This window comes from Penaeus japonicus, unplaced genomic scaffold (assembly GCF_977035675.1).
Source record: "Penaeus japonicus unplaced genomic scaffold, GWHDUDI00000001_assembly GWHDUDI00000028, whole genome shotgun sequence".
NCBI lineage: Eukaryota > Metazoa > Arthropoda > Malacostraca > Decapoda > Penaeidae > Penaeus > Penaeus japonicus.
In genome coordinates this window covers 11,068,974-11,088,973 of record NW_028234430.1, presented here as the reverse complement: position 1 = coordinate 11,088,973, position 20,000 = coordinate 11,068,974, and the positions used below count along the sequence as shown (strand labels likewise).

Below are 20,000 nucleotides of genomic sequence, written 5' to 3'. Positions count from 1 at the left end.
CCGATTTATACAATATACACAAATGGAAGAAGTTTCATGCGTATTACATGTGACAAAAAATGTATCTATCGTCTTTGTACTCGATGGTAAATTATGATATGCCTTTACTGTGATTACATTCTGGTAATAATGATGATAGTGGATGCTAATGATTACAAATATGAGGATGATTAATACTGGTAATGACATAATGAGATATGAGTATGGTACATATGATGACAACCAAGGCGTATTATATTGTGGTGCAAGCCTCAAATTTGCCGACACTGGGTGTGTCCAAAAAATTGCCTTGTTCCTTTGGAATTCTCCATGGGGATAAGAGGAGAAAGATTCTTTGCTACTGTGCCCAAGGTTGAGCAAACAAACTGAATTGCAGTAAACTCTCTAAGTTTGTCTTAACAAAAGTCTAAAATAATTAAATACAATAAAAACCGAATGAAAAAGAATAAGGGATGACATTTGCAGACCGAAAGAGTATTAGGAGCGGCAACCCCTTAATCTTTACGCCCGTCGGTGATAGGAAGACAGGAGTGTGTTATAACAATATCAACAGCAATGTAGGACTTCAAAGCCCAAGCACTGAGTATTAGCTTAGCGATTCAAAAGTTGATGTAGGTGTTGACATGGTCGATTACTCCCTGACTGGCGATGATTGCAGGAGTGGCATGGAAGGTGGAGCCGTCGGTGGGCGTGAGGACCTGGGTACTGGGCACCTGCATGGCGTCGGAATGGCCTGTTGAGGTGATGTACGGTATGAAGGAGTACACGGCGGAAGTAGTTGGGTTCATGGACGCGAGGGTGTGCATGGTGGCTTGAGTGGCGGCAACAGTGTGGGCGGCTTGTCCCGAGGCTGTGAAGTGACCGAGGTTCTGAGCAGAGGCGCCATGAAGGGCATCCAAGGGCGGCTCCTGCACCACCTCAGCTGCCATGGCTTCTGCCGGAGCGGCAAAATGGCTAGAGTCCTTGCCACAAGACTCCTTGACCTTCTTGGCAGCTCCCGCTCGTGGCTTGGCGCCTTTCCTGCCCTTGGCCTTGAGCGGCTCGCAGGGGCGGCTGCCCGGGGGCGGCAGAGGAGCCGAGTCCGGGAGATTGAGTTTTCTTCGCTGCGACACTCCGATGTACACTGCTTTGTGCACCTTCTTCACATGCTCTGAGATGTTGCCAGGTCCACGGAACCCCTTACTGCAGTATGGGCACTGAAATGGCGTCTCGCCGGTGTGCTTGCGCTTGTGGTACGTCAGGTGTGACGCCACCTTGAAGGCCTTGTCACACATGTCACAGACATGCTTCCGTAGATCCTGATGCACGACGTTAATGTGAGTCCTCAGGTCGCTGTTGCTGCAGAAGCCCTTGGAGCAGGTTGGACACACATGTGTGCGGACTTCTTTGCCACCGTGCATGCGCCGCTTGTGATTGACCATGTCATTGAGGCGGTAGAACACCATGGAGCAATCAGGACACGGGTACTGTGTGTCCTTATTGTGCACAGCACTCAGGTGGACTTTCATGTCGCGGGAGTCACCAAAAGGCTTCCTGCAGATGGGACAAAAGACCTCACTGGTACGCACCTTCAGATGGACACGCTCCACATGCTTCCGCAACTCGCTAGGACACAGGAACTTCTTGTTGCAGAGGTCACACTGCAGGCGTTTTGATTCCGCTGCTTGGTGCACTCTGCGTAAGTGGTTCTGCATGTTGGTCTTCTTGTTGAAAGTCTCATCACACTCCTCACACTTGTAGCTGTGCTTCCTGTCGTGTATTGTCTCCACGTGAACCTTAAGTGCTGAAGTGCTAGAGAAGGTCTTGCAGCAGATCGGACACACATGGGCCTCCTGTGCGATGCCCATGTGCCCTACGAAACAGTGGTGACGCAGATCCGTAAATGTGTTAAAGACCTGCTCACAGTCCGGGCATGGGTAGTGGACCTCATCCTGGTGCGCCTCAGCTAGGTGGGTTGTGATGTCCTGGAACACGACGTCGGTTAGCCTCCATCACCAACAGCATAATCTTAAAACTTATTCCCACTCATTCCACTTACTTGTTTTGGATTTCAGATATGCAAATCTAAGTAACACAACAATTTGCTGTTGATCTGCATGTTTCTGTCTTCTCTTCAACAGTCCTTTTTTCCTCTTCTTTCTCTCAGAGAAAAGAGGGAGAGGGAGAGGAGAGAGAGGGCAAGAGGGAGAGGGGGAGAGAGGGCAAGAGGGAGAGGGGGAGAGAGGGTAAGAGGGAGAGTGTGAGAGAGAGAGAAGGAGAAAGAGAAAGAGAGAAATGAGTGCATTTAAAATGAAGCATTGGAGTCTTCTCTGGCTGCCTAGCCTCCTGTATTGGTTACATTATAATTATATTACAGGACACTCCCTAAGACCTGGCACATCTAGGCTGGCTTCAAAAAATTATGTTATAGCTAGAATGGTATAAAATGTAGATCTCCATTTAAAGTGAAAAAACTGGCATAATCTAGGCAGAAAAGGTCTAGGTCTGGCTTCCTTTCATCAATTCCTCCATTTTTGGCCTGGTAAAAACATGATAATCCCCTATATAGACAGGGCTTCAGATACATCCTCTTGTATAGTCAACCCACATCTAAATGACAAGTTATGTCTCTTATATTCTTAAGCTACTCTTGGAAGTATCTATAGTACTTCCAAGAATGTTTCATTATCAAATCAACATTTTCACTCGTTTTGCATTATGTCCACACTTTCCAACTGCTTATCATATTCACTTTAAGAATGGCAATGACTTTTCACATGAAACATGGAATTTCCTTACTGATCTGAATACTAAATAATAACTCATTAAAATAATTTGCACATTTTGAAGGTAAAACTCACTTTATCTTACCAGTCAGCTTGCCAATAATGTATAAAACACTAACTTTTCCTTTTCAGAACTAACTGACTCTGAGGAACATATGGATCGCTTAAAGTTTCTATACCTTTTTATCCACTCCTGGAAATATCCAGATTCTCTAAACACCAAATCCTCTGCACTTGTGGCACTAAACATATCGTACGAACTCCATGTTAAACAATCAAGTCACCAATTAAGAGAAAACTATCACCTGAAAACACAAGCAATTCCTTTGGACTGCACAGGTACATGAATGAACAAAAGCTTGTATTATGTGCAGACACTACAAAAGCAAAAATATATTTGATTCTTCTTATTGCGTAGGTCAAAAATACTGCACAGCCATCTCTAGAAACATATATTTATGTAAAATTTTACATATTTCACTAGTCTACATTTCATACAAAATATGTACAAAATTTGTTAACTTAAGTTTTCAAAAAGAATATCTTTTCTTATTAATAGGTCACAGTTTCACCATTACACTACAGTCGTGTGTGTGTGTGTGTGTGTGTGTGTGTGTGTGTGTGTGTGTGTGTGTGTGTGTGTGTGTGTGTGTGTGTGTGTGTGTGTGTGTGTGTGTGTGTGTGTGTGTGTGTGTGTGTGTGTGTGTGTGTGTGTGTGTGTGTGTGTGTGTGTGGATGTGTGTGTGGATGTGTGTGTGGATGTATTGTGGATGTATTGTGGATATGTGTGGATGTATTGTGGATGTATGTATGGAAGTGTGTGTGGATGTGTGTATGTATGTGAGTATGGATGTGAGTATGAATGTGAGTATGGATGTGAGTGTGTGTGTGGATGTGTGTGGGGATGTGTGTGTGGATGTGTGTGTAGATGTGCATGTGGATGTGTGTGTAGATGTGTGTGTGGATGTGTATATGGATGTGAGTATGGATGTGAGTATGAATGTGAGTGTGGATGTGAGTGTGGATGTGAATGTGAATGTGAGTGTGAATGTGAGTGTGGGTGGGGATGTGATTATGAGTATGGATGTGGATATGGAAGTGAGTATAGATGAGGATGAGAGTGTGGATGTGGATATAAACTCTGTATGAGTGGGGGCATAAATGTAAATTTATCTATAAGTGTTTGTGTGTAAATACTTCCGGTGAAAAAGCTATTGAGATCATGGTCCATACATATGTATTTGCATAGTATTTACACAATGGCTTACGACAAATGAAGTAAGCATTTGTCAGCGAAAATAATGCCAACACTGTCTAGCACTGATTCATTTTCCCAGGGAGAATTCTGAATCATCTCATGAGGAACATGATATCAGACCTCTATTTTGTACTATGAAGAGAATCAGATCATTGATCAGATCTAAATTATTGTATTTTGCAATATGGAAGAAAAAATAATAATAATAATAATTATAGAAGAAAAAAAAAATTACAGATGCTGACCATATGACGACCCTGTTTTAACTTATTACTAGGAATTACAATGCCAGTCTGCTTGCAGGTAAGATAATGCACTTGATAACTGTCAATAAACATATAAAAATAATAAATAAACAATGTAATATGAGGCACATAAGATAACATAAAAAATGATCCATAATTTCAAAACACTATGTTCATAAACTGACAATACAAAAATAAAAGTTGAACACATTTTCAAATCACCACATCAGATTGGTGCTATGAACATGAAATATGTAGATAATGAAAGTAAAATAATAGAAAGAAATAAAGAAAGAGAAAAAACAAAAAACATAATCATAAAATATAATTCACTTTAATACACAAATATCTTTTAAATAGCTTAATCCAAAGAGTGTTAAAAACAACTCTCAAACCCTGCCGTTAGAGCAATGAAAGTGAAATGGGGTCTGTGTCAGTCATTAATTATGAATTCCATGTGGCGTCATTGGACCTTATTGATACTGCAAGTCATGCAGGAGCCGCACGACCATGGGCACTGGTGACTGCTGGGCGGGATTCTGTTCGACTGTTTGAAACTGGAAGTTGGCATAAGGGTTGTGGTGTTCCATGAGACCCTGGTGGTGGATCATTGGTGGATTGGCCTGTGCTGGTGGCAGCATGTTGGTGGTGTGGTGTGTGGGAGTGAAGGTGGTCACTCCAGTGGCGGGAATGGTGCATGCCATGGGCTGTGAATACGTGGGGTGGACCATGTTCATGGGGGGTGTCATGGGCTTGGGTTTGGGCTTGGTCTCACGAGGGGGAAGCATGCCTGGGGGAGGGGGAGGAGCACTCTCTGGGAGGTTTAATTTGCGGCGCTGGTTAGCTCCAATGTAGACTGTTTTGTGGACCTTCTTCACGTGATCCGATATATGGCTTGGTCCATGGAAGCACTTCCCACAGTGAGGACACTCATATGGGGTCTCACCAGTGTGTTTCCTTCGATGATATTTCAAGTGTGAGCACACTTTAAATGCCTGGCCACAGATATCACATACATACTTTCTAACATTCTCATGCACAACTCTGATATGTGTTTTCAGATCACTTGGACTACAGAAGCCTTTTCCACACACCTCACACACATTCTTCCTGCCTTCTGGCCCTCCATGCATGCGCCGTCTGTGTGTGACCATGTTGGTAAGACTGTGGAAGACCATTTTGCACTCAGGGCATGGGTGCTGCACCTCTTTAGTGTGGACTGCATTAATATGAATCCTCATGGCCCGGGAGTCGGAGAAGGGTTTCCCACATACCTCACACATTACCTCATTCTTGCGTACCTTGAGGTGCACGCGCTCTACATGCTTCCTCAGGTCACTTGGGCATATAAAGCCCTTGTTACATATATCACATAAGAGTTTGCGTGCCTCGTCCCCTTGGTGCACACGACGGAAGTGGTTCTGCATGTTGCCCTTCTGGTTGAAGGTCTCCTTACACTCAGGGCACTCGTACACCTGGACCTTCTCATGTATGGTCTCTATGTGCACCTTGAGACCTGTAGGGCTGGAGAACTTCTTGCTACAGAGCTTGCACATAAACTGCTCCCTCTCTACGCCCATGTGCACCACCAGGCAGTGCTGTCGCAGCTGCATGAACGTGTCAAAGACCTCGTCGCACTCTGTGCAAGGGTAGTGGATCTCCTCCTGATGAGCCTCAGCCAAGTGCGTCTTGATATCCTGAAATTTTGGCCACAGGTTAGTGCTGTCACGTCTTCTTCATGTAGGGACTGACTTATCGCTAGGCCGATATCGTCCAATATATTTGGCATCTCAAGCTTGCTAGATGTGTACAAACTGTCACACTCAAGGTCTAATCTTCACCTTTATTCTGTTTGCTATCAATAATGCTCATCAGTAGGTTAACTTTCTTTAGTCCATTATCCATTATCTAAAATATTATACAGTATACTTTATAAACCTTTGTTAGATATATACTGATGGAAATTATAATAATATAGGATTGCCTATTAAAATTCCTTACACATTCCAAATCAATACCAGATAAAGTGTGCATAATCACATCAGTAGACTGTGCATATATCCTAATATCTGGTAAAAAATGCCTAAATCCTAATCATAAAAAGTGAATATTTGATATTATAAGGTATTCATTTTGCATGAAAATGGAAAATGCTCATTTCACTCAAAAACAATTTTAGCAAAGTTATTTCCATAAAGGAGAAGATATAACAATAAAACATAACCCCCCTGCTAAGTAAACAACATGGCTCCAAAGAAATAAAAAGGTATATAAATCATTACAACAATTATAAAAGTAACAATAATAATAATAACACTAACAACCGTGGTAACAAATCTGCTAATAATGATATATACACAAAAATAAACTTAAAAAAGAAAAAGCTTATTCCTTTTCAAATACTCTTGGTTACTGCTATCTAAAAAAACAAAAACAAGGAAAATATGCAAGCTAACCAAAATGTTGTTTTCTATACTCTCATAGAGAAATAAACAAAAATATAAAAACAATCTAGCAATAACATGATCTTTAATCTTTTTTAAATTCTGATATTGGCAAAGATGTATATAAATATTTTACTTCCGCAACAAAACTGCATAGGTAACATTATTTTCCTTGCTTCCCACAAGAAGAGTTCATTAAAACAAACGAAAAAAAGGTATGAAAGAGGATGAGTAATTCCGCAATACAAGATATACAATCAACAGTTCAATATTAGGTAATATAAAAATATTAATCGCACATCTTGCACTGTGGAATGATTCATTCTTACCCATACCTCTGCTACAATTGTTTACCTCGCTTGTGTCAGGATTATACTTCTCACAGAACACTTCCATGCTTTCTCTGATAAATCTCACCCCCAACCCAGACTACTCTCAACAAAAACTTGCATTATTTAACCACTGACTACAGAAATAAGAATACTTACATTGTAACCTACATAATATTCAAAATAGAACAAAACCCTGTGTAGCCCGATGGTAATTTTTTTTTTCTTAATAATAAGTAATATAGTTACTGCACTGTCTTATCAACTTCAGTGACATGAGAATTTGCTATTCAAATATTTTGTGCAAATTACACATGTATCTATAAAAAAAAAAAAATTCATCTTTACAGAAACAGGAATGAGGAAAAAAGAGTATAGGATGAAGAATTTAAAAAAGTAAAGAAGAAAAAATAAAATAAACATGAAAATTAGAAATTCTTAAATCAAAAATAAGAATGAAAGAAAATAATCACAACAACTAATAAGGAGGGCAAAGGCAAATACATGAGAAATAAAAGGCAAGGAAAAAGCAAACCAGGAAGAATCAAAAGAAAAATATCTACCTTTCTCTTGTAGACGGAGTCACAGAATGGACAGGGGAAGAGTCGATGCGTTGATAAGTGAATCAGGTACTTCTTTGCATGGACAACCTGATCATGTGGAGAGAGGAAAATTAATATTCAAAAATTTTAAGGCAAGGATTCATATCATATGCTAATGTGTATATGTATATAGTGTACATGTAATGTTTGCACTAAGAATACATAGTGATTTAGGAAAAAATAAGTGATTGGTAAAAACCTGCCACAATAAGATAAACACTAAATCTATGGTTATTCTTATTAAACCAAAATCCTCTTTCAACTGTAATATTTATTTTGTTATATAATTATTGAAAAATAAAATCATGGGATCAGTACCATATCATATTAATCAAGGATGACCAACCCATATAAAAAAAATGACAACAATTATAAAATATTCTAATAACAAATAATAGTTAGATAATCTATATAGAATGAAGTAAAATTCTAAAACCCCTTCGGCCCACGAAAATGACAAAGCTCCCTCTCTTTTAACACTACATGTCAAAAGACATAACATGTCACCTTCTTGCACGTGGGACAATCCTTGGTTGGAGCTCCTGGGGGTATGTAATCGTCTTCCTCCTTATCCTTTTTCCTGGGCCGCCCTCGTCCTCGCTTCCTTGGCCTCCCCTCCGCATCATTATCTTCCGTCCCACTGAGATTGTTGTCGATCTGCTAGAATTGGGCCATTTCAGAGGATGAAAAAAATGATGATTTATGCTATATATTCTTCTTTTATTACTTTTAAATTCATTATTATTTTTTCCTGCATAATTAATTATCCTACTTTTCTTGTCATGGTAATACAACATGATAATCTTCTATTTATGTTACTTTGAATTTGAACATTTTATATGCTTATTGTACATAAAGACATGAGGCCCAAATAAAATGTTAAAGGGAATGTTGATAATGACTATCAGCTAAATGTATTATTTACTTTAAAAGAACCAAATCATAATAATTACACAAAACAGTAAAAATATGTACCTTGACCTTTGTTGTAAGCTTTACTTTCCGCGGGCGACCTCCTTTGCGTTTTGTTTTTCTCGTCTTCTTTTTTTTCTTTGTTCCAGTGGCTGTGCAGTCTGGGTCATCATCATCATTGTCTATCACATCAGATTCATTAGACTCATCCCACTCCACATCTACTTCAAGCTGAAAATTGTTGCAATCAAAATACATTTTCGTCTCCAGCATCAATGTTATCCAAAATATTTTACTTAATATGATAATGTTTCAAATATATGAAATTTATTCGTCAAGACAAGACAAGACAAAAAAGAAAGAAAGAAAGAAAGAAAGAAAGAAAGAAAGAAAGAAAGAAAGAAAGAAAGAAAGAAAGAAAGAAAGAAAGAAAGAAAGAAAAAGAAAGAAAGAAAAAAAAAAAAAAAAAAAGAGATGAGACAAACTACTGCTCCTTTTATATCATAAATCTCTAGCAATTTGCAACTTACATAAACAAATATCTATATCAATAAATGTTTTCAGGACACCCATTAGGCTTTGAAATCTGTTTTTTTTTTCTATTATCTAAACTGGCTGTGATCCATCCATATCCATCTAAAATTTGCTGTGATCTAAGATTTGCAGACTTATCTTAAGTCCAACCCCAGAATCATGCAGTGTCAAGTGATTTATCCTGAGTTTAGGACTCCTGGATTCTGAAAAACCTCCACCATGTATATTCTGACAAGATAAGAGCTAGGACTGGTCACTTGTTGGACAATATTCCACCAGTGCGATCTACAAACTCTATCTTGCCAGAATATACAAGGTGGAGATTTACTGGCTTTGACCAAAGTGACTAAGGCATGGGTGAGGTGTACAAGGCAAAAGAGGTGGATGCATGGTTGTGATGTTAACATTCATCTGAACATTAAATTCTGGGTTTGAATAATGCCATAGATAGCTGAAGATTACTAGAACACCTAAAATACTATTTTAATGAACTACATTGCACTTACTGTTGGTCTCTCAATTTCTCTCTTCGCATGAGGCTGCCTGTGTGCTATAGTGGCTTCGTATTGTTGCACAAGTTCCATTTTGGTGTCCGCCAACTCGATTTCTAGCCCATCTACCTGGTCCACAAGGTTGAAACACCTTCGACACAGCACATCACTATGGGCCTTATATAACGTCAATCCTACTAAACGGCCCAACATTGCTGACAGTTTTCTCTGGCTCACTGTCATGGTTGCCTTATAAAGATCCACTAATTCCTGTGATGATTCCTGGGCTGGGAGGCCCTTATCGCACACCAGGCACCAGCGCGACTTTTCCATGCTGCTCTGCCCTGCCCCAACACTATCCACGCCCTCGCTTGGCCCCTCTACCATGTTGGGGTCGTGGGCGTCTGGGGCCTTCACCTCTACCGTCCCTTCCTCCATCACCCTTACCATCGAAGGGCCTGCTTCACCACCTGTGTCCATGCTCACTGTCACTTCCATGTGCTGTTGCTGTTGCTGCTGCTGCTGCTGCTGCTGCTGCTGCTGCTGTTGTTGTTGTTGCTGCTGCTGTTGTTGCTGTTGCTGTTGTTGTTGCTGTTGCTGCTGCTGTGCAACTTGAGCAGCCTGTTGCTGGTGGTGTGCTAGCTGTTGCTGATGCACAGTATGATGCATAGTGATCTGCTGGGCATTTGCCATCTGTGTTGTAATGGTGGCCATAGTGGCATCCATTGGGCCCTGGCGCGACCCTGCAACCATCGGTAGTGAGGGCTCAGGCATGATGATTCTGGTGTGGGGTCCTTGCTGAGCCACCTGTTGTGCCACCTGCTGAGCTGCTGCCTGCTGAGCAACTGCCTGCTGTGCCACTGCCTGCTGAGTTGCATGATGGTTTGCCATGGGATGTCCTCCCATGTTCATGGCGAACATCCTTCTCTGTTCCTCAAAATCCATATTGGTTGCTGAGGTTTCTGCTCATCTATTCCTGAAAAGGAACATTATATTAATTTTATAACGTTTTGCAAATATAAACAATATCATGGATAAATTAAGATAAAACCTTCCATGCAGTACAACCCACGGCAAAGTAAAATTCATAGTGTAGGATTAACCGTAAGTACGTCAGTCCCCATCACAGAATACCCTTCAAACATCACTATATTTACACTAATACATTTCCAAGGCTTCTATTTTGCTAAATTCTACCTTTTTTTAAGTTCTCTCTTCATGTTATACTGTCATTTTTTTTAATATACATGATCTTAAAACATCTACATCCATCCCAAATGGACCAATATATGTGTGTGTGTGTGTGTGTGTGTGTGTGTGTGTGTGTGTGTGTGTGTGTGTGTGTGTGTGTGTGTGTGTGTGTGTGTGTGTGTGTGTGTGTGTGTGTGTGTGTGTGTGTGTGTGTGTGTGTGTGTGTGTGTGTGTGTGTGCATGCATGCATGTATGCACCTAAAGGACAATAAGAAAAATAAATAAAGACATGACAAGCAAGAAAAGTAAAAATAAGTGAAATAAAAGATAACACAAGAGAGAATTACTCTTGCTTTGTATAATAATTAACCTTTTAATAATAGAATTTCTAATAACAATTTATAATCTGGCTCTGTTAGCCTACATTGAAGAAAACAAGAGATCATATTAAAATACATCTGACAATGCAGATAGGCTCAATGAATTTAATCTAAGTACTTCCAATTATAATACAAAATCTAATAGAAAAAATAATGAGAAAAGTATAATACATACTATATAAATCTTTCAATTATTCACTTTTCCAAATTTAGAAAAGATAATATAATCACTTGAGTTTTTATTACCCTAGAAATAGCAATGTAGTAAATACACATATCATATATACAAATATACACACATTAACACAGGCATATATACATATAAATAAATAAATAAATAAATAAACATACATATATATACATATATATATATATATATATATATATATATATATATATATAACATAAAATATAACATCTTTAGTAATAATTCCACCTTAATGATTTGTAATGCCTGCCCCTAAATCATAACCACTATCATTATTCAATAAGAATGATTGAGTACTCTTGAGTACTCCACCATGCAGTGTCATGCAACATTGCCTCTCATTCAACAAAACTCATAAAGTAGAGAAAAAGAAGGAAAATAAAGATCAGAGTGAGAGACATGTTCTTTTCTTCACATCAGTTAGATATCCCTTGCCCCTTTTCTCTCGATCCCTCCTATAACTCCCTATAACTTACAATCTATACATTAATATGTGGTGAAATGCAGAAATCATGCACACAAGAGGCACAAAATTCGCCCGTTTCGTGTAAAGCAAGGAAAGTGGAAGTTATTTATGCGTCTGAAACCCTTTGTGGCGTCCGAAGCTGGCGTCGTTTGGTTCTCCATTAAGCTACGAATAGTTATATATATAAACTACAGTCAAATCATACAGAAAATGCAATTATAAACAACATTCCGCGTTGATCTATTAATTACTTTTCATTTCCCATAATTTTTACTTACCGTCTCTGTCTCTTTTGTACTCGAAATTGTCATTTTTATCCCTATCTTGTTCTCCTCCTCCTCCTTTTAATGGTTTGAGCCCCAAAGAGTTGGGAAAAAGAAAGAATGAAAGAGGAAGGAAGATAGTTATGAAAAAAGAGTGATATTAGTGGTTTTCGTCCTCGTCTGTCTCCTGGGCCGCGTCAGGCAGGGAAGCCGAGGCGAAGTTAGAGGAAATAGAGGGAGAGAGACTCGGTGATTTTTCTCTCCCTTTCTCCGACTTTTGACACAGTCGGACATTTTAGCACGGGGGGAATTTCGGGAGACCATTTCATTTCCCGGTCTAATTCACGTGACCGTTGGACGGCGCGTAGGATATCCGAGGGGCTGGGAAATGTGAGGGTATAGGTATTAAAATCCAAAATGCTGGATACTTACATGATTATCCGGTCGATACAAAGAGGTGCGAGGAAGGCGAAGGAAAATGGCGTCGAGGAACATCTCTTTTCCCTTCCTCGAATATACTCTTCTATTAGTCTAGATATGGACAGTTTTCTCATAAATTAGCAAATTTTAATGTTGCTGTTGAAGGTTTTGTCGAAGGAAGGTCGTAAATGGATTATTTAGAATTATTAGATATTCGGGAAATATATGGTATCTTTAGGGGTCAGGCATACCAACCTCTCGCGGTGTTTTGACATCTGTTTAAAACAAGAATATTTGTAATCTACTTTATTTAGAATTTAGGACAGGTGACACGATTTCTATATAATTTGAAGTTTTGGTATGTCTTCACTACAATCATTAGATGATATTATTTTATGACTTGAACTATGCAATGAGGATGATTTCGCGGGTTCTATTTCGCGCGATGATACTCCCGCCAAAAATACAAAAAAAAAAAGTTAATTACAAAATGTTATGACTGATCGAGAATCTTTAAACATCATTTGAATAAATGTCCATGCTGAAAATCTTTTAGTAACGGACTTTTTCAACACGTAATTAAATCGTAAACAAGGAATATCTCTGCTATTGTATTTTCTTGAAATTACTGCATTGCGATCCCTATCAAGGTTGGGATTCTTATTGTACAGTTTTCTCGGTTAGATGATGTTTAATTCCAGATTCACCTATACTCTTTAGTGTCAATTCAAATCTCAGTTCTTATTTTGTTAACTCTGCCCAACATGATTCTCTGATCCCTGATATGATGAATATCAATAAGCAAATATAAACCGTTCTGCATTCCTCTTCCACATCTATTCACATAGTTTCTATAGTCTTTATCATTCCGCAATTTGACACATGCTTGAACTTTGGGTTCTTAACATCCATTACTGTACTTTTAACTATAAATGATAAGAGAGCATGGCTGGTATGACCTATTACAAATCGTATTACATTCATCTATTAGAATTTACAATTGAGACGATTGTTGTAAACATATGAAAAGTTGTATATCATACATTTGCATAATTAAAAATAAGATTATGATTAACATAATCCCATTCATTTGCCCTAGCAACAGCCATCGAAGCCATTACAAACAAACGTTTCTCCACATTCTTTTTCCTTTTTTCATGACCAATATACATGACATTTGATTCGCGACAAGTTAAACCTGTAAAAGAGCATTTTAGAAGAGAAAATTGTAAAGCGAAATGCCCCATGCGCATCCCGGGCCGCCTCCTGCCAATGGCTGCCGCACACAATGCATTTGTCTCGTGGATGCTATGGGAAGGAGAGAGAAGAGAAGAAAGATTGATGCAAAGGGCGGGAAGGAAGAAAAGGGGAGAGGGATGGAGGGAATGGTTCATGTGGGTAGGCGCGGAAATTGTGTTCGTTCTTACTTTTATCTTTTCTTCTTTTCTATCATGGGAGATTGAGAGGGTGTGTATGTCAAGGAATACGATTCAGAGTATTGATATAATGATTTATTCTCTTTACCGGGGAATTTTGCATCTCGCGTCTGGTGTGTTCCATTCCATCCATTATTATAAAAGGAATTGAAAATATTTGTTTGGAGGTATGCTCATCACACGGCATTTTTCTCAGACACGTGCAATAATGATTTTCAATATCCAAAATTTGATATGATCATTATGTGCAACACGTGTTAATGGTTGGATTTTATGCATCATTTAGTATGCAGGGATGATCTTAGTGTATTCAAATTTAAGTAAACTTACATGATATATGAATTAAAAATATGAAATATCCCGCAGAGACTGCACGTCGTACCAAAGGATTTAGGTACTTTGGGTACTGCTTCAAAAGATTTATCTTCTTATACAATATCTTTCATATTTGATTTTCCATAACCAGGTAGAAACTGTAAATTTAAATCTCTGCAAGATTCTCTATTCAGTAACATCTGTATTAGGTAACATTTGGACAATTAGCTCAAAAGTAAAGCATCATTTGATGAGTACGAATATATATATGAAATACAAATTTAGATAAGTCTATGTTAATCCATCTTCCATATTCTATGAATAAAAAATCACGTTTCTTCAAAGATATTGGTCTTCATCACTTTGTTGGTAATTTCTGATCAGGTAGTTTGTCCTTATGAGTATAACTGATATAAATTAATTTGGTGGGAATTTACACATCCTCATGTGACTCATATTGTCTTTGTAGACTACCATGCTTTTCCTTGTGAAAAGGGAGATATGCATTTTTGAAAATTTGTCATGATTTGAATAATAACTCTTTGAAATAATAGCATAGTGATGAATAGAAACTGTATAAGATGAGAGAAATTAAGTGATCAACTTTTATCTATTCTTATTTACTTTGCAAAGGATCAGTGACCGATTTAAATCATGCGGCTCTGCAGGTTGGAGCGCATTCTAGAACACTCCGATTCAACGAGCCAGGTACAAATCTATTCCCCAAATTTTCAAAGTAGGCAGTAAATAAACTCAAAGATAGCGAAAACGAAATATCATAATTTTAAAGGCTCATTGGTAAAAATATAAATTAAAAACATCTCCCTTAATTCTCCAAAAGAGCACAAATAGAGCGAATCGGGGTGCGCCATTCATCCTTCCCCGAGGTGGAGAGACAGACGAAGTGGACGTCGACTGCCGGGTCGGTCCTCGCGCGCGTGGCTCTCTTTTCCACCCAATGCTTTCCGTTACGAGCTGAGCCGACACTAGAAAAAAATGGGTGCATATCTCTCAGAGCCGGTGACGGAGAAGATCAGCAGCGACGAGTGTGGCGAGAGCTTGAGCTACGGCGCGAGCTCTATGCAAGGCTGGCGAGTGTCGCAGGAAGTGAGTATATGGCGTGCCTTTGTGTCACGCTGGGACTCCCCAACGCGGCTCGAGTTTTCGTGCCCTTTTCGCCCCTTCGTCGACGCCCTCGGATATTTTGAAGGGCGAACGGGGCAGGAACGGCGAACGGGAGGGGGAGGGCGGGAAACACGTGGTTGTCGTGGGGAAGGGAGAGAGGGAGAGAGAATGAGTGAGGGGTATAGAGAATGATGAGAGAGGGAAAGTGAGGGGGATGATAACGATACAGGGAAAAAGGGACGAATAATAAGGGAAGAGAGAGGGAATGAATGAAGACAGAGACAGGCAAACAGAATGATTATGAATGGTAGCAAAATAGTGTAAGGCAGAAAATGCCTGATTGAATGAGGTAGAATGTGAAAGAAGGAAGGAGAACACATGATCAGAGAGAAAGAGAAGAACATGTGAGAAAGAGAGAATAGAGGTGTGAAATATTGACGAGAGAAGGGTAAATGATCTGAGTGTTCTAACTGTTCAGTAGTCCTCTCGCTTATGCTTATCATCATCATTTAAAGTAATGCCAGTAGATGTTACTAATACTTCCTCACGTCGACAACTAACCTATGTCCTTCTGTGGGTATTGTTACCCTGGCTAAGTCCAATAAGCCTCCACCCCATACCTGGCAAGAGAGAGCCTGTGATCTTTTCCGACAACTGATTATCAAATAAGGAACAGTGGAGGCTCAATCTTGCCATAGGTAAAGGATTTAGCGATAGTGTGGCATTGCGTTCTAAGATTGTAGACCTTTCAGAGATTCCAGAAAGTTTCAATGTGATTTCGATTAAACACCATCAAAATATTTATGAAAAGAAACTTGTTTGGTAGTAACTATTACCAAAACAACTCAAGGTGGAATTGTATTAGGTATTGAGAAATGACTTGAGGTGGTTGGTAGGAAGGACAGCTATGTGTTTATGCTATAGATAGCCTTGTAGCACTGAATGCATAGTACATGGGTAAATTTTCAGAATAGTGCCACAATACTAAATACCACAAGAGTGGAATTGATGGATTCCTCTCTCTCTGTACTATCCATATATAGTCAACTTTACCTGCCCCTATGCCCCATAGTTTGCGTCCTGATAGTAGGGGAGGGCATGAAGTAGATCAGGGAAATTTCGGGGTAAAATATGAATTCCGGGCATATTTTGTATGCAAAATCTTAACCTAATTACCTACCTAACTTTGCCTAGTTTTGAAATTAGCCCTAACCAGGCCGTGGACCACCCCTTTTGTTAAGGCACTTCGTGCTACTTATGATACATAATTATCTCTGTAGATGATGATGCTGCGACCACAAATAATACTTACATTGCACTATGATGACAGCAACTGAGACTTCGTCTCATATATTCCTCAGGATAGGAAACTAGGACCAATAATGGTGTGACCACTCAATAGAGGGCACTATAATTCTACTGTAAACAATAGGGAATATTTAGCCATCTATTGAGATGACATAACAGTGCATGCAGGTAATTCATTGAGGGTTTCCAGTCCAGAGCTTGTCAGTAGCTGTGAATGCGTAAACACAACCATGTTTGAACTTCAAGATGAGGATGGTAGTTATCGAGGTATTTTGCACAAGGTATGTTGCATGAAGTGCCCTGAATAGGGGGGGGCTCCAGGGGACAAATCCCTCCTTGGCTAGGACTGACTTCAAAACTAGGTAAAGTTAGATATGTAATGGGCTAAAATTTTGCATACGTAATATGGCCCAAAGTAGCACGGGGTAGCACAAAGTGCCTTAAAAAAAAGGGGGCCAAGATTGCAGGGGCCAGGGGTGGAATCGCACATTATATCCACTATATATGAATAGTAGAGGTTGAGAGGAATCCATCCATCCATTGTGGTATTTAGTAATGCAGTGTTATTTGGAAAATTTAACAGTACGTGGTTTTTCAGCTATGACAATATGGGGGCAAATTGAAAAGTCATTTATGTCTGATTATGTAACCTTTCCATTATTTTGACCACATGATGAATATCAGATAACTGCAATTTGATATGCTTTTGTTTTAACTATGCGTGTTTGGTGCCACAGGCACTCTCTTGCAAAAACAATACTTTGACATTCAATCTGATTATAGATGATAACCATTCAAAATTATCAGGCCAATCATAAGTAATGTTATTTTGGACAATGGAAAATTGAATAGTGGCACTTGAATTTAAAAATTTCATTATTACTAAAATGCAAAACAAACAATTCTAAGACATTATTTCTATATAAAATGTCTTAGTTCTCACTGTTATTGGAACACTATTGACCATTATATCTTGTAAAAAAATCTTTAGTTTGTGTACTCTGTACACCAAGGAGCGGTAAGGATAAACATTACTGTAAAGGTCAAGGAATTGCCTTCAAATTGGAAATATAGCACAAAAGAAAGACCAATCAATGAGATTGGCATGTAAAAGTTTGACCTTTCTATTTTTTTGATCAATGAAAACTTTTTCATGCCTTAGGGAAAAGTATGTATAGTCTGGTCCTCACACGTGGCATGTCTGAGCAACTATACAGTGCTTTGCAAATCTTTTGTTTATTTAAGTTTAAGCTATTGAATATTTATAGAAACATGCTGTGTTATGAATAATTAGAAACAGGAAAATTCAAAATGGAGTTATATTTTCGAGAAGACACCAAGATTTGTCTGACCTGGGATCCCAGCTATAATGTAAATAAGCATAAGCAATATAAGCTAGGTAGTGGGGGTCCAGGTGACAGAGCCCACTGACTAGTATAGGTAGGATAGGGTAGAGAGAATGAAAACACCAGGGTTAGATGGGGTTACAGGAATTGAATGCAACTGCTTTTTCACTGTAGTTGTACATGTCTATAAGACAAGCTTCCTTCAAGCTTCATTAATCCTTTGATGATGGTGCATCACACCCGTGTGACATTGCTAAATGCCCGATGATGGGACGACGTTCCCGATGCAATATTACATAGGCCTGGTGTAGGGGGTTTCCACTTATCACTGGTCCCGTCGGGATAGGGTTAATCCCTAAAGTTTGCAAGGAGAATGCACTCTCACAGGACAGTGGGAAATGAAAGTTTTTATTTCCAGTATTAGGCTATTTAGAAATATATCTAGATTCCAAAAACTGCAACTCGTATTGTTGTGCAATTTGTAATAACAGATGGAGTATGGTTATAAGTGCCTGACAAGCCATATCTGTATGCCAAGCTAACAAAAATATTTTGGTACCCGAGTGCTGTATGACATCTTCAAGCATTCTGTACCCTTCTCACTTGAGTGAACAGGTGTGTGTGTGGGAGTGGGGGGGATGGATGAATGGATGGATGGATGGATGGATGGATGGATGGATGGATGGATGGATGGATGGATGGATGGATGTACACAGACTCATATACATATACACATATACTTATACTTGTACCTATACATATACATATACATATACATATACATTTACTTATACCTATACATATGCTTATACCAATACATATACCTATACATATACTTATACCTATACATATACTTTTACCTATACATATACTTATACCTATACATATACTTATACCTATACATATACTTATACCTATACATATACTTATACCTATACATATACTTATACCTATACATATACTTATACCTATACATATACTTATACCTATACATATACTTATACCTATACATATACTTATACCTATACATATACTTATACCTATACATATACTTATACCTATACATATACTTATACCTATACATATACTTATACCTATACATATACCTATACATATGCTTATACCTATACATATGCTTATACCTATACATATGCTTATACCTATACATATACTTATACCTATACATATACTTATACCTATACATATACTTATACCTATACATATACTTATACCTATACATATACTTATACATATACATATACATATACATATACTTATACCAATACATATACCTATACATATACTTATACCTATACATATATTTATACCTATACATATACTTTTACCTATACATATACTTTTACCTATACATATACTTATACCTATACATATATATACACACACATATATATATATATATATATATATATATATATATATATATATATATATATACATATATATACATATATATACATATATATATACATATAAATAAACATATACATATATATATACATATATATATATATACATATATATATACATATATATATACATACATATATACATACATATATACATACATATATACATACACATATACATACACATATACACATACACATACACGTACACATACACATACACGTACACATACACGTACACATACACACGTACACATACACACATACACATACATATACACTAGCTGTGCACGCACACATGCGAACACACACACACACACACACACAGTTTTTTTATATCTATATATTACATAGATGATATATTTATATATATATATTTATATTTATATTTATATACATATACATATACATGTATATTATCTAATTAATTAATATATGATCGAAATTGATGTCATAAATAATCATAGTTCAAATGGTACAAAACCATCAAGCAGTCTTAAACACATGGAATAGTAGCTACAGCCTTATAATGAAT

The 20,000-nt window shown here is 38.1% G+C and overlaps 2 protein-coding genes across 9 annotated transcripts in view; one reads left to right on the top strand and one right to left on the bottom strand.

Annotated features, from left to right (window-relative positions):
- Positions 1–12,724, bottom strand: part of LOC122248051 (uncharacterized) — a 22,197-nt gene extending 9,473 nt beyond the window's left edge. The window contains exons 1-6 of one of the 8 annotated variants that reach the window (XM_086553433.1): positions 12,521–12,724; positions 9,596–10,556; positions 8,619–8,786; positions 8,151–8,300; positions 7,605–7,691; positions 1–1,964 (exon numbers count right to left, since the gene is read on the bottom strand). The exon at positions 1–1,964 is cut by the window's left edge and continues 404 nt beyond it. In XM_086553433.1, coding sequence (XP_086409559.1) covers positions 600–1,964; positions 7,605–7,691; positions 8,151–8,300; positions 8,619–8,786; positions 9,596–10,525 — 2,700 coding nt within the window. In that variant the 5' untranslated portion in view covers positions 10,526–10,556; positions 12,521–12,724 and the 3' untranslated portion in view covers positions 1–599. Of the gene's footprint in view, positions 1,965–3,202; positions 5,966–7,604; positions 7,692–8,150; positions 8,304–8,618; positions 8,787–9,595; positions 10,557–11,835; positions 12,012–12,103; positions 12,472–12,520 lie in introns of those variants that run through there. The other 7 variants (XM_086553430.1, XM_086553431.1, XM_086553432.1 and 4 more) reach the window with 7 other exon arrangements.
- Positions 12,725–15,135: 2,411 nt separating this feature from the next.
- LOC122248057 (protein phosphatase 1G) overlaps positions 15,136–20,000 on the top strand; it is a 23,418-nt gene continuing 18,553 nt past the window's right edge. Inside the window, 1 exon segment of the mRNA XM_086553429.1 lies at positions 15,136–15,366. Coding sequence (XP_086409555.1) covers positions 15,256–15,366 — 111 coding nt within the window. The 5' untranslated portion in view covers positions 15,136–15,255.